The following is a 12,872-nucleotide window of genomic DNA, read 5'->3' as shown; positions in this document are numbered from 1 at the left end:
CCACACTGCCAAAAGTACCAATACCTGGTTTACACACAACGGTATCACTGTGCTTGATTGGCAGCAAACTCGCCTCACCTTAACCCCATAGAGAATCTATTATAGAGAATCTATGGGGTATTGTCAAGAGGAAGATGAGAGACACCAGACCCAACAATGCAGACGAGCCACCTGGGCTTCCATAACACCTCAGCAGTGCCACAGGCTGATCGCCTCCATGCCACGCCGCATTGATGCAGTAATTGATACAAAAGGAGCCCGACCAAGTATTGAGTACATTTCAGTAGGCCAACATTTTGGATTTTAAAAACATTTTTCAAGCTGTTGTCATAAAGTATTCTAATTTACTGAGATAATGACTTTTGTGTTTTCATTGGCTGTAAGCCATAATCATCAACATTAACAGAAATAAACACTTGAAATAGATCACTCTGTTTGTAATGACTCTATATAATATATGAGTTTCACTTTTTGTATTGAAGAACTGAAATAAATGAACTTTTTGATGATATTCTAATTTAGTGAGATGCACCTTTACATCCCAGAGGGATCTCAGCAGATGAAAATGCTGCTGTGGATATGAAAAACAAAAGTTCACTGGAAAAGACCAAAAACAATATTACCACTATACTGTGACAAAATAGTGATATTGTATTATTTCAGCAGACCATATAAGAAACCACAGTGTAGATAAATCCAAAATTTCCACCCAGCCCAGGCCACCATGAAGACTTCTACCAGCCATAACTTGAGACTTTAGAGTTTGGTTTGCAACATATAAACATTTCACCATACTTTTTACCAAATTAAAAATCTTCCCATCCTACTGTGCTACTCTCAATTTTGTGCCGGCTGCTGCCACTTATGCCCTTACTATTATACCTACTGTCTGGCAAGGTATGCAAGTACTGAACTTTGGAAATAATGTTGTCATTACTATGAGAACCCCCAAATTACTGCCAAATAGACAGCATCCATGAAAACAATAACGCCAAGTAGAAAGAGACAAATAATAATAATTGTGGTGCCCCAGATGATAATACAGTGTTGTAAAGGTGACATCTTTTGTGCCCATCAAGTAATAGTGATCTTCATAGTGCCCCCAACCAGTAATAGTTCTTCTCTTAGTATCCCATGCAGTTATAATGCTCCCTTTCTGCCCCCACATAATGGCCACCATTATGTCCCTTGGAAGATTTTAGTGTTTCCCTAAAGGGAACCTGGCAGGTCCCCTGACACTTTCAAACTAGCCCCATTACTTTTTAGACAATTATTCAGATATTCCAGTAATATGTTTATTGTTTTATGAAACTGAGCATATTGGAGCAAAATCAACTCATATACAGCACCTCACTGTATGTTAATGAACCAGGACTAGTCCAGTGAGGCGTTTACTCGTTTACTCACTGAGACTAGTTCAGGATCAGCAGCTGCAGCCCCACCCCCTGGTTGTGATTGACAGTCCCTGCATTGTCAAGGTCTTCAGTTTGCACTCTTTCTGGCACTGTGCTTCCCATATCATAGCTCTGCTATAAGCTTGGTGAGCCAAAAGCAGATGGTTTGGCAAGTCCACTGCAGAGCAGATCTGTGACAGAGATAGTGATAATGCTACTTGAGTGCACTTTAAAAAGTTATAGTGTCCCCTTTGTGCCCTCCAGACAGTTACAATCCCTTGTGTGTGCCATTTCGTAGGTTATAGTTCCCCATTAAAAAGTATTAATACCCCCTTAGTGTCAATTTTAAAAATAAAAAATGCCTCCATGAGTGCCCCCTTAAAAAGCAGATATGGCTTCTGAGTGTGGCCTCTTAACTAATATTGCCAGCTTTGTGCCCCTCAGGGAGTAATAACGCCCCCTTGTGTGTCCCCTTAAAAGTTAGAAAAGTATTCATATCCACTTAGAAAGTATTAATGCCCTCTTAGTGATCTCTTAAGAAGTTTTATACCCAACACATAATGAAAATGCTTTTTAGGACAATATACTCACCTATCCCGTTTCCCGTGAAGAGTGCAGTAAGGTCCAAGTCCTCTTCTGAAATTACAGGTCAAGTGCAGGCAGAATGATGCAGTGACATAATTGCACTGCCTTCATAAGGACGCTGATGTCTAGAGCATGAGTTTAGCATCCTGTGGGTCGCCTGCCTAAATTGGCTGATTTAGATGGAGCTTTGTAGCGTGATTGCCTTCTGTAGTGCACACATTGCCTTACATGTATGGCAGAGTTCGCACATGGGGTTAATTGCCACAATGAAGAAAAGAACTGGTCATGGGCAAAGAAACATTAAGACTGGACTATGGACTAGTGAAAAAAAGTGACTGTTAATGACCAAATTCGTTTTAAAGTGTAGGAGCATAGATCAAAGTTCAACCAGAGAACCTCTTCGACTTGACCACATCCAACAAGCCCTAAAACACTGACCCAAAGAAATGTTTTGAGGGTACTTTACAGTAGCTGGACCAGAGATACTCCATCCCACTGAAGCTGGATAAAAAGTATAAAATATATAGCTACTTTGAAGATGAAACTGCTACCAACACTATAGAACTGGTTTTCAAGTGGTCTTGGTACATCCAGCAAGACCAACCACTCTCCCCTAATGCCAGGCACACCAAGTAGTTTTTGGCTTAACACAACCCATTGTTGGAGTGTTAAGTTAACTCATCTAACAGAAAAGCTCTAGACCATCACAAAGTCATGAATAGGAACCTTGGATTTTGAAACAAAAACGAAGATAATTCCGAGTGCGATCCAAGCGAGGTCCTAGGATCAAGAAGTGAAGGTGATGTGCAGAAAACTAAGAGGGTGAAGCAACTAATCACAGCAAAAGGAGGACGCATCACATACCTACATTTGTGAAATAAATTTGACTTAGTACCTTTCATTTCATCTCCTGCTCCTCTTAATGAATTTGGTTGCAGTCGTGTGCCACCACAATAAATGTACAGTGTATATAACAAGTCTATACTCCTCTGTTAAAATTGTCATTTAAAAAAATCATACCAAGAAGAATCATTTTAGAACTTTTTCTACCATTAATGTCAACCATAATCTGTACAAATCGATTTAGAAACTAAATTTAATCATTTTGAGAGGGGTAATAAAAATAACAAAACTAAAATAATGTGGTTGCATAAGTGTGAATGCCCTTTTATAATTGGGGATGTGGTTGTGTTCAGAATTAGCCAATAACATTTAAATTTATGCTACAGAGTAGTCAGTACACAGCTGCCATCATTTACAGCAATTCTAATTAACCCCATATAAAGTTTTGCTGCTGTGGTAGGATTTTCCTGACACTTTCTTAGTTGCATTTTACAGCAAAAGTCATGGTCCCTAAAGAGCTTACAACACAGCAAAGAGATCTCTTTTTTGAAGGTTAATAGTCAGGAGAAGGGTACAAAAACATTTCTAAGGCATTAGGTATACTATGGAGGGCTGAGAAGTGGGTCATCAAAAAGTGACTTAAATTTGGCACTACAAAGATATTACCTAGAACTGGACATTACTCAAAAATTGATGAAAAGACAAGTAGAAAATTGATCTGGAAGCTACAGATATTTCTGTGAAGTACAGTTTGTTTACTGCATGTGACAACTATCTCCCATATTTTTCATATGTCTGGCTTGTAGGGTAGGGTGGCAAAAGAGAAGCCTTTTCTTACAAAGAAAAGCATCCAAGCATGGCTACATTTTGCCAAGACCTACATCAAGTCTGTCAAAAGCATTTGCGAAACCGTGTTATGGTCTGATGAAACCAAGGTTGAAATTTTTGGCCATAATTCCAAAAAGGATGTTTGGCACAAAGCCATCACTGCGCATCACCAAACAAACACCATACGTACAGAGAAGCATGGTGGTGACAGCATTATGCTTTGAGGCTGTTTTTTGCAGCTTGAACTAGGCCTTTTTTCAAGGTATAGGTGATTATGAAAGCAGGGTGTCTCAGTGGTTAGCACTGCAGCTTTGCAGCGCTGGGGTCCTGGGTTCAAATCCCACCAAGCCAAGGACAACATCTGCAAGGAGATTGTATATTCTCCCCGTCTTTGCGTGGGTTTCCTCCGGGTACTTCGGTTTCCTCCCACACTCCAAAGACATACTGATAGGGAACTTATATTGTGAGCCCCAATGGGGACAATGCCCATAATGTCTGTAAAGTGCTGTGGAATTAATAATGCTATATAAATGAGTAAAATAAATAAATAAATTATGAATAGTTACAAATAGCAAATTTTTGACATTAAACATTCAGGACTCTGTTAAAAAGCTGAAGATGAAGAGAAATTTAACCTTTCAGTATGACAATGACCCTAAGCATACCTCCAAATCAACAAAAGAAAGGCTTTGCCATAAGATCAAAGTTTTGGAATATCCCATATAGACCCCAGATCTGAATCCAATTGAAAATATATGGGTGACCTGAAGAGTGCGCTGAACACAGGAGATGCCCTTGCAATATGACAGATTTTGAGCGCTACTGCAAGGAAGAGTGGGCAAAAACTGACAATTCTAGATGTGCCATGCTGATAGACTCCTACCCTAAAATACTGAAGGCTGTCAACCACATTATTTTAATTCTTTATTTTTTCTTTGTCCACCCAAAAACATTTCAAGTTTATTTTTCAACTGAATTGTATATATTATTATTTTACTTGGTATGATTTTTTTATATGACAAAAACCTGCTGTTTTAACTGGGGTGTGTAGACTCTTTACATCCATTGTATGCTAGTCAAAATTATAATGAAATGGTCATCCACTCTCTCTTCTTACTAAGCCTTGCACACTGTTCAAAAAGTTGTCAGAGCTGGCCAAACTGGCATAAAAACTTAAAATGATGCAAGATTATGCAACATTTTAAGCAGTTTTTTTACCAGAATTTTGTCAAAACTGTTTGAAGAATAGGTGCCTTTATGTACATCACACCATCCCTGTATATCATATTATGTGGAGATACTGACACTTGTTATTTTTGTTTTCATAGATGTTCAAACGAGACCAACAAAGGAACCAAAAGTGGAGTTGGCCTGTCCTGTGGGGACTTTCCCTCCAAGTAAGTATCATGGGCTGTCCTATGTAAGATGCTACCTGTAGGCAGTTTTTGATACAAAATTCTGTAATCCTACTAATAGTACAATAATAAAATTACTTTAAAATTGATAAGGTCCTGAAAAGACTATTGGAAGTTCTGGGGGATCCACACACATTTGTTTCTTAATGTTGGCATAGGCCAGGTAAAATGGTGCTGTAGAAACACGTTGTGTGGTTAAGACATTTTTATGATAGTTTAACAGCTGTTCCTCCCGACTGCAATACACGAGTTTGTATCTTGGGCTCGGCCAAGTGATTAGAAGTTCTAACTAGGAAGAGGAGAATAAGTCTCTGCCAGAACTTCAGTCATTGCTTTTTTTTAATAAGAATTAGTGTTGAGCCACACCCGTAGTGTTCACATAGAAACACATAGAAAACACCTTCAAAGGTGTCCAAAAGCTGACAAACTGCTCAGAAGACATAACTAACACATGGAAAAGTGACAAGTACATATAGTTATGCGAAAAGAAAAGAGGTGGAGGAGTAAAAGGAGGGGGAGACACAGATATAGGCATGTCATGCCCTTCTAAAATCCAAAAAGTGAGAAGCCGACACGGCCAGTCCGTTCCTGCCCGTGCCACCTCCGTGTCGCCGGGTTTATACCAGAGCCGCGGTGGACCCTGACGGCCAGCCCCCCTCTCCCAATACTGGTGCCTGTCCGCTGGTGGGTCGAGCGAGCCCCCCTGTGGTGGAGGTAGCTCTAAGCTTTTTAAGTTAAATTGTCTCTCTAATTTTACAAGGATCTATTGGAGGGCAAGTCTCATGCCAGCAGCCGCGTAATTCCAGCTCCAGTAGCGTCCACTAAAGCTGCTGCAGTTAAAAAGCTTTTATAAGGATCGAGCTCAGCTGTCCACCGCAAGGCATCCTACCGCCAGTCCCAGCCCCTATGCCTTGGGGTGCCTCCTGATGCTCTTCACTGAGTATCCCATGGTCCCGAAGCATTTCCTTTGAAAAAATTAAGTGTCCAAACTACAGGTGGTGTAGCTTGCATAACAGCCGGGATAATCCGCTGACTAGCAGACACTGCTACTAGGCACAAAGTATTTCCTGGGCTAGATGCAGTTAAAAATTTGTAATTAGATACTCTCGTTGGATGCTGAGAAAGCATTCCATAGAGTCTCCTGGCACGCCATATATTATTCTCTTAAAAAGCTTGGGGTAGGGGTCTAGGGGACCCTTTTATAGCCAAAATCACGGCCCTGTATCGCAATACATCACCTAGGCTGAAGATAAATGGAACTGTAGCACCCTGAGGGCTCGGTTGCTACAGAGGTATTGCACCTCACCCAGAGGTGTGATATCTCACTCTCGGGTAAGGATGGAGTGTGGATCAGGACCCGACACCTGCATGCATTACACCACATTGCCGTAGGGCAGGGTGACCAATATGCCCCTGAGATGGGCACGACAGTCCCTGTCCCGGGCTGGAGTGGGGGGAGGGAACACTGAGGAAGGGGAACCCTGTAGTGCAGGAGCAGGGAGGAAACAGTTCCTGGGTGCATTGAGAAGGGAGTATAAAAGGTGGGCACCATCTTAGTTCAGTGCAGAGAAGTCTGAGCAGAAGTGTCAGGGAGCAGGGGCTCTGCATGAGCTCTGCTCCGGAGGCGGGCTTAGTAACAGAGGCCCAGGCCTGGAAGAGGGAGAAGGAAGGAAGAGGAGCGGAGAAGGCTCCAGGAACGAGGAACGAAGGGATCCCAGGGGTGTGGACGGGCGAGTCGCCACCGCATGCCCGAATCCACCTGCGTGGAGGGGTCAGGCCAAAGGGGGAGGCCGGTCCCCTCAGCTAGTGGAGGCGGGAAACGACCCTCAGCTAGAAACTGGAGGCTGTGACATTTTATGTGGCACAGCCCCTCGCTACACCCGCTAGGAGGGCAGCACATAGGGTCAGGCAAACTGGCGCCAAGTTTACCAAGAGAAGGCCTGAGGCAGCCGGACAGAAGGGTTGGTAAGAAAGGCCAGACAAAGGACACACAAAGGGGGTCCTGTGAAGCGCTCCAAAGTTATCTGGGAGTTGTCTGAGCCCCTCACCTGGTGAGCACAGTACGACATGGGCAGCCCTTACCTGCAGAAGTGGTCTGGATAATAAGAACTGTGAGTAAAGGCCCTGGACTGCATCACTGACTCCGTGTCGTTACTGCTGCTGCCCTGCACCATCACCCCCATCCTCCGCATACACTTCCCTGAGGCTATACTCCTCCCGTGGGGAGTTATGCTACGCTCTTCTGCACCCACAACACCAGCCTCAGCGGTCTGCCCTGCAGCGGCGGTTCACTCTGACCGCAATCCACGGGTGGTGTAGTCGGACATTTAAACATCAAAACCACATAAATAGTTCCGCCACTGGTTTGACCGCCCTGAGCCACGGAACCGGGTCGCCGCCATGGAGACTACAACCACCAGCATCCACCAAAAAGGGTCCGGCTCCGGATGTCCCAAGGCCCAGGGGGCGCGTCAGAACATTTTCATCACCTTTCATAATCACCAATGGGACAAGGCAGGGATGTCCTCTGTCCCCTCTCTTATACATCCTAGTGATGGAGCACCTGCTCTCATCAATTCGCCACAACCCCAATATTAGGTGGATTGAGGTGGGAGGCACCGAGTACAAGTGCTCTGCATTTGCTGATGATGTCAATCACATATATCCATCAGCAGGCTGTTATGGCTGAAATAGATCACTTTGTTACATGGTCAAATTTTAAAATCAATACAGCGAAGTCTGAGGCCCTCGATGTCTCCCTCCCCAAATCCATACAGGATTCCATCCAGTCCAACTTTCCCTTTGCCTGGCCCTCACAGGGTATCAAATTCTTAGGAATTCCTATTCATAGAGACCTCTCCCGTCTATGTTATCTTAATTTTGGGCCCTTTATTGAACAACTCCATACAGACCACGGTTGGCAAGTTAGAACTGTAAGATTCACTACGTGAACCACTGGTGTTTTGTGGAAAAGCACATGTACACTGTGTTCCAAATTATTATGCAAAAAGTGTTTAGGAGTGATAAGGGAAGAATTTGTTTGTTTGTCAGTTAAACTCATTGATGGTGATGTGTGTCAGGGCTCTTTATATCACTGTAAGCAATTGCAGACACCTGTGCTAATTAGTTTGGCAGGTGTGTCCAATGAACGGCAAGACTACTTAAGAAGGCTGTCCCACATTATTAAGCAGCCTACATTTTCTGCCAAAATGGGAAAGAAAAAGGATGTGTCGGCTGCTGAGAAGCAACAAATTGTGGAGTGTTTAGGTCAAGGCATGACTACAATCAACATTGTGCGATGATCAGAATGAAGTGTCTTGGCAATCAAGAAGTATGTAGCTGATTCACAGTACACATGTGTGCGTGCTGATAAGGGCAAATTGAGGACTCTTTCCTACAGGCAATTAAGTTAGGTTAAAAGAGCAGCAGCAAAAAAGCCTTGTCATAGCAGCAGACAAGTTTTTGAAACTGCTGGTGCCTCCAACGTCCCCCGAACAACAAGATGCAGGGTCCTTCAGAGGTTTGCTGCTGTGCGTACGCCATCCTGTAGACCTCCTCTATCCACCGCACACAAGCAGAAACGGCTCCAGTGGGCCAAACATTACTTGAAGACTGATTTCAAAACTGTTTTGTTCACGGATGAGTGCCGTGCAACGCTTGATGGTCCAGATGGATGGAGTGGAGGATGGCTGGTTGATGGACACCCCACGCAAACACAGCTACAGCGCCAACAAGGAGGAGGTGGAGTAATGTTTTGGGCTGGAATCATGGGGAGAGAGATTGTCAGCCCCTTTAGGATCCCTGAAGGGGTAAAGATGAACTCCATAATGTATGTGGAGTTTCTCAAACAGCACTTCTTGCCATGGTTCAAGAAGAAGAACCGTGTATTCCACAGCAAGATCATTTTCATGCATGATAATGCACCGTCTCATGCTGCACATAACACATCTGCATCTCTGGCTGATATGGGCATAAAAGGGGACAAACTTATGGTGTGACCCCCATGCTCCCCTGACCTCTACCCCATTCAGAACCTCTGGAGCATCATCAAAAGGAGTGTCTATGATGGCGGGAGGCAGTTCACATCTAAGCAACAGCTCTGAGAGGGTATTCTGTCCTCATGCAAAACAACTGAAGCAGAAACCATCCAAAACCTGACAAATTCAATGGACGAGAGAGTTCAGAAGCTCCTTTCGAACAAGGGGTCCTATGTGCAAATGTAACATCACCTAGAATAAAGTTTTGAGTTGAAAACTGTTTGATTTCAGTTTCTAATAACCTGCTAATGCTTATAATTTCAAAAATGACCATTTTTTTGGTCTTTATTAAAATGAAAAGGTTGATCGAACAGTGTGGGGGATCTAAGAGTGTGGCAACCCATTAGTCAGGATTACTTCGAATTCTGACAATCTGAGGGTCATGTTGCAGGTAGTGCAGCAAGAAAGCACTTATGTGTCTTGCGCATCTCGGAGCCCCAAAATTATTTTCCGGGCTAGATGCAGCTAAAATTATTATTAATTTTAAATCTGGTGGAGCTTAGTATAGATGGCCTAATAGAATCAGTACTGCACACTGCTACAAAGCCCAAATTATTTTCCAGCCAAGATACAGATAAACATGATTAGTAATTTTAAATCTGGTGGAGCTTAGTATAGATGGCCTAATAGAATCAGTACTGCACACTGCTACAAAGCCCAAATTATTTTCCAGCCAAGATACAGATAAACATGATTAGTAATTTGAAAGCTTAAAACGGTTGGTGAGGTGATTTTAACCAATCATCAAGCTTTTACTCTCCCCAGGATGACACAGGGGTAGAAAAGTCGTTTCAGATCCATGATTTGTTCATCTTTATGAACGTGAGTCTGTCTATATTATCAGTGGAGAGCCACGTGCGCTTATCTGTCAGCACACCAACAGCAGCGCTGAACACACGTTCAGACAGAACGCATGACAAGATCTCCAAGGCGTAAGTGGCGAGCTCCGGCCATTTATCCAGATTGGAAGCCCAAAAAGAGCAAGGGTCCAGTGACACAGTCATGGCTTCAATGTTTACTTGGAGATATTACTGTACCATCGTCTCTAGGCGTTGACTATGTGTCAGACTACTTGTCTCCTGTGGCCTTGCAAAGGATGAGCTAAAAAAGTGGTGAAATGATTCCGCAAAATTGATGTTACCAGCAGATACTGTGTTTCTGTTACGGTTTGAGTACTGAACACTCGACGATCCCACGGTTGGCAAGTTGGAACTGTGAGATTGACTACGTGCACCACTGGTGTTTTGTGGAAAAGCACATGTAAGATTCTGCAACAGTCTCTGCTGATACTCCTGCATGCGTGCATCCCTTTCTATAGCAGGAATTATTTCTGCAAATTTACTTTTGTACCAGGGATCTAACAGTGTGGCAACCCAGTAGTCAGGATTATTTCATTGACGTGCTTCCAGTACTACGTCTCTGTCCAGGAAGGCGCAACCTGACCTCGTCGTCACTAGCATCCTCCTCCACCTCCTCTGCTGACCTCATATCTTGGCTGACTGTGGGTTGACAGTAAGTGGAATCTCCAACCTCATCATCATCACCCTGTGTGTTATTACACCCGTCGTCCTCAGAGCCAACCTGTTCCTGCCCTGACAAAAAACTAAAGTTGTCGCTCCAATCAAGTATTTGAGTCTCATCATCGTCTTCCTCATTGTCTCCACCAACAAGAGTTACAGTTTGGGAAGGAGGGTCTACATTATGGTCAGAACCTTCTGCGTCTGGTCCTGGATCCGACTCATAAAGATTCTGGGCATCAGTGCAGATCATTTCCTCGTCTGGATTCACAGAAGCGCTGGAGCCGACCTCTGATTCACAGGCTATAGTATGAGTAAACAGCTCTGCAGACTCAACCATCTGTTCTACCTCATACTCAGACGGGCAGCTGGAGATTTGGGAGCTGTGAGGAAGCAAGTGCGATTGGGGTGACACCTCTGAGGACTGGAGTATTTGTGATGTTGAAGTTGATGTGGAGGAGAGCCCACTTAAAGGAGCACTTGATATCCATTGAAGCACCTGCTGTTTTTGTGCCTCATCTGGAATTTGTAGCGATTGGCGTGGCTGTAAGAAAGGGATCTTATCACATTGTCCGCTAAAAGAAGTAGACATTTTAGTTTTGCTGGAAGATGGTCTTTCTTCTGCAGATGTTACTGTTGCTTTAACACCTACTCCACGGACACAACCTTTTTTCCCCTTCCCAACACGCCTATTCCCCTTTCCACCAGCAGCAGGCCTTTTTCCACTCATTTTGGTGGTTAACTAATTCACAACTCTGGAGTTGTTTGCACAAAAAAACAATGGATGGGAACCGAGCAGAGCTGAGTGGCTAAACTGTGGTATTAATCCAAAACTATTGTCTGGGTTAGATGCAGAAAAAAATTATATTCAGTTTGCAACCTGATGGAGGTCAGTATAGATGGACTAATAGAACAAGTCCCACACACTGCTAGAAGGCCAAATATTTTTTCAGGGCTAGATGCAGAAAAAAATTATATTCAATTTGCAACCTGATGGAGGTCAGTATAGATGGACTAGTAGAACAAGTCCCACACACAGCTAGAAGCCCAAATATTTTTTCAGAGGTAGATGCAGAAAAAAATTATATTCAGTTTGCAACCTGATGGAGGTCAGTATAGATGGACTAATAGAACAAGTCCCACACACTGCTAGAAGGCCAAATATTTTTTCAGAGCTAGATGCAGAAAAAAATTATATTCAATTTGCAACCTGATGGAGGTCAGTATAGATGGACTAATAGAACAAGTCCCACACACTGCTAGAAGGCCAAATATTTTTTCAGAGCTAGATGCAGAAAAATATTATGTTCAATTTGCAACCTGATGGAGGTCAGTATAGATGTACTAATAGAACAAGTCCCACACACAGCTAGAAGCCCAAATATTTTTTCAGAGGTAGATGCAGAAATTTTTTTTATTCAGTTTGCAACCTGATGGAGGTCAGTATAGATGGACTAATAGAACAAGTCCCACACACTGCTAGAAGGCCAAATATTTTTTCAGAGCTAAATGCAGAAAAAATTATATTCAATTTGCAACCTCGTTAAGGTCAGTATAGATGGACTAATAGAACAAGTCCCAAACACTGCTAGAAGGCCAAATATTTTTTCAGAGCTAGATGCAGAAAAAAATTATATTCAGTTTGCAACCTGATGGAGGTCAGTATAGATGGACTAATAGAACAAGTCCCACACACTGCTAGAAGGCCAAATATTTTTTCAGAGCTAGATGCAGAAAAATATTATATTCAATTTGCAACCTGATGGAGGTCAGTATAGATGGACTAATAGAACAAGTCCCACACACTGCTAGAAGGCCAAATATTTTTTCAGAGCTAGATGCAGAAAAATATTATGTTCAATTTGCAACCTGATGGAGGTCAGTATAGATGTACTAATAGAACAAGTCCCACACACAGCTAGAAGCCCAAATATTTTTTAGAGGTAGATGCAGAAATTTTTTTTATTCAGTTTGCAACCTGATGGAGGTCAGTATAGATGGACTAATAGAACAAGTCCCACACACTGCTAGAAGGCCAAATATTTTTTCAGAGCTAGATGCAGAAAAAATTATATTCAATTTGCAACCTGGTTAAGGTCAGTATAGATGGACTAATAGAACAAGTCCCAAACACTGCTAGAAGGCCAAATATTTTTTCAGAGCTAGATGCAGAAAAAAATTATATTCAGTTTGCAACCTGATGGAGGTCAGTATAGATGGACTAATAGAACAAGTCCCACACACTGCTAGAAG

At 42.8% G+C, this 12,872-nt stretch overlaps 1 protein-coding gene across 3 annotated transcripts in view; it reads left to right on the top strand.

Moving 5' to 3' along the window:
* The window catches only part of LOC141166804 (adhesion G protein-coupled receptor E3-like), a 212,453-nt gene that overhangs the window by 55,701 nt on the left and 143,880 nt on the right, over positions 1–12,872 (top strand). For all 3 annotated transcript variants that reach the window (XM_073653855.1, XM_073653854.1, XM_073653853.1), the window contains one exon: positions 4,979–5,047. In XM_073653855.1, the coding sequence (XP_073509956.1) occupies positions 4,979–5,047 (69 nt within the window). The remainder of the gene's footprint in view (positions 1–4,978; positions 5,048–12,872) is intronic.

This window comes from Phyllobates terribilis, unplaced genomic scaffold (assembly GCF_046119375.1).
Source record: "Phyllobates terribilis strain yellow unplaced genomic scaffold, ASM4611937v1 Scaffold_11__3_contigs__length_659146591, whole genome shotgun sequence".
NCBI lineage: Eukaryota > Metazoa > Chordata > Amphibia > Anura > Dendrobatidae > Phyllobates > Phyllobates terribilis.
The sequence above is the reverse complement of the archived record's forward strand: the minus strand, read 5'-3'. Positions and strand labels throughout refer to the sequence as shown.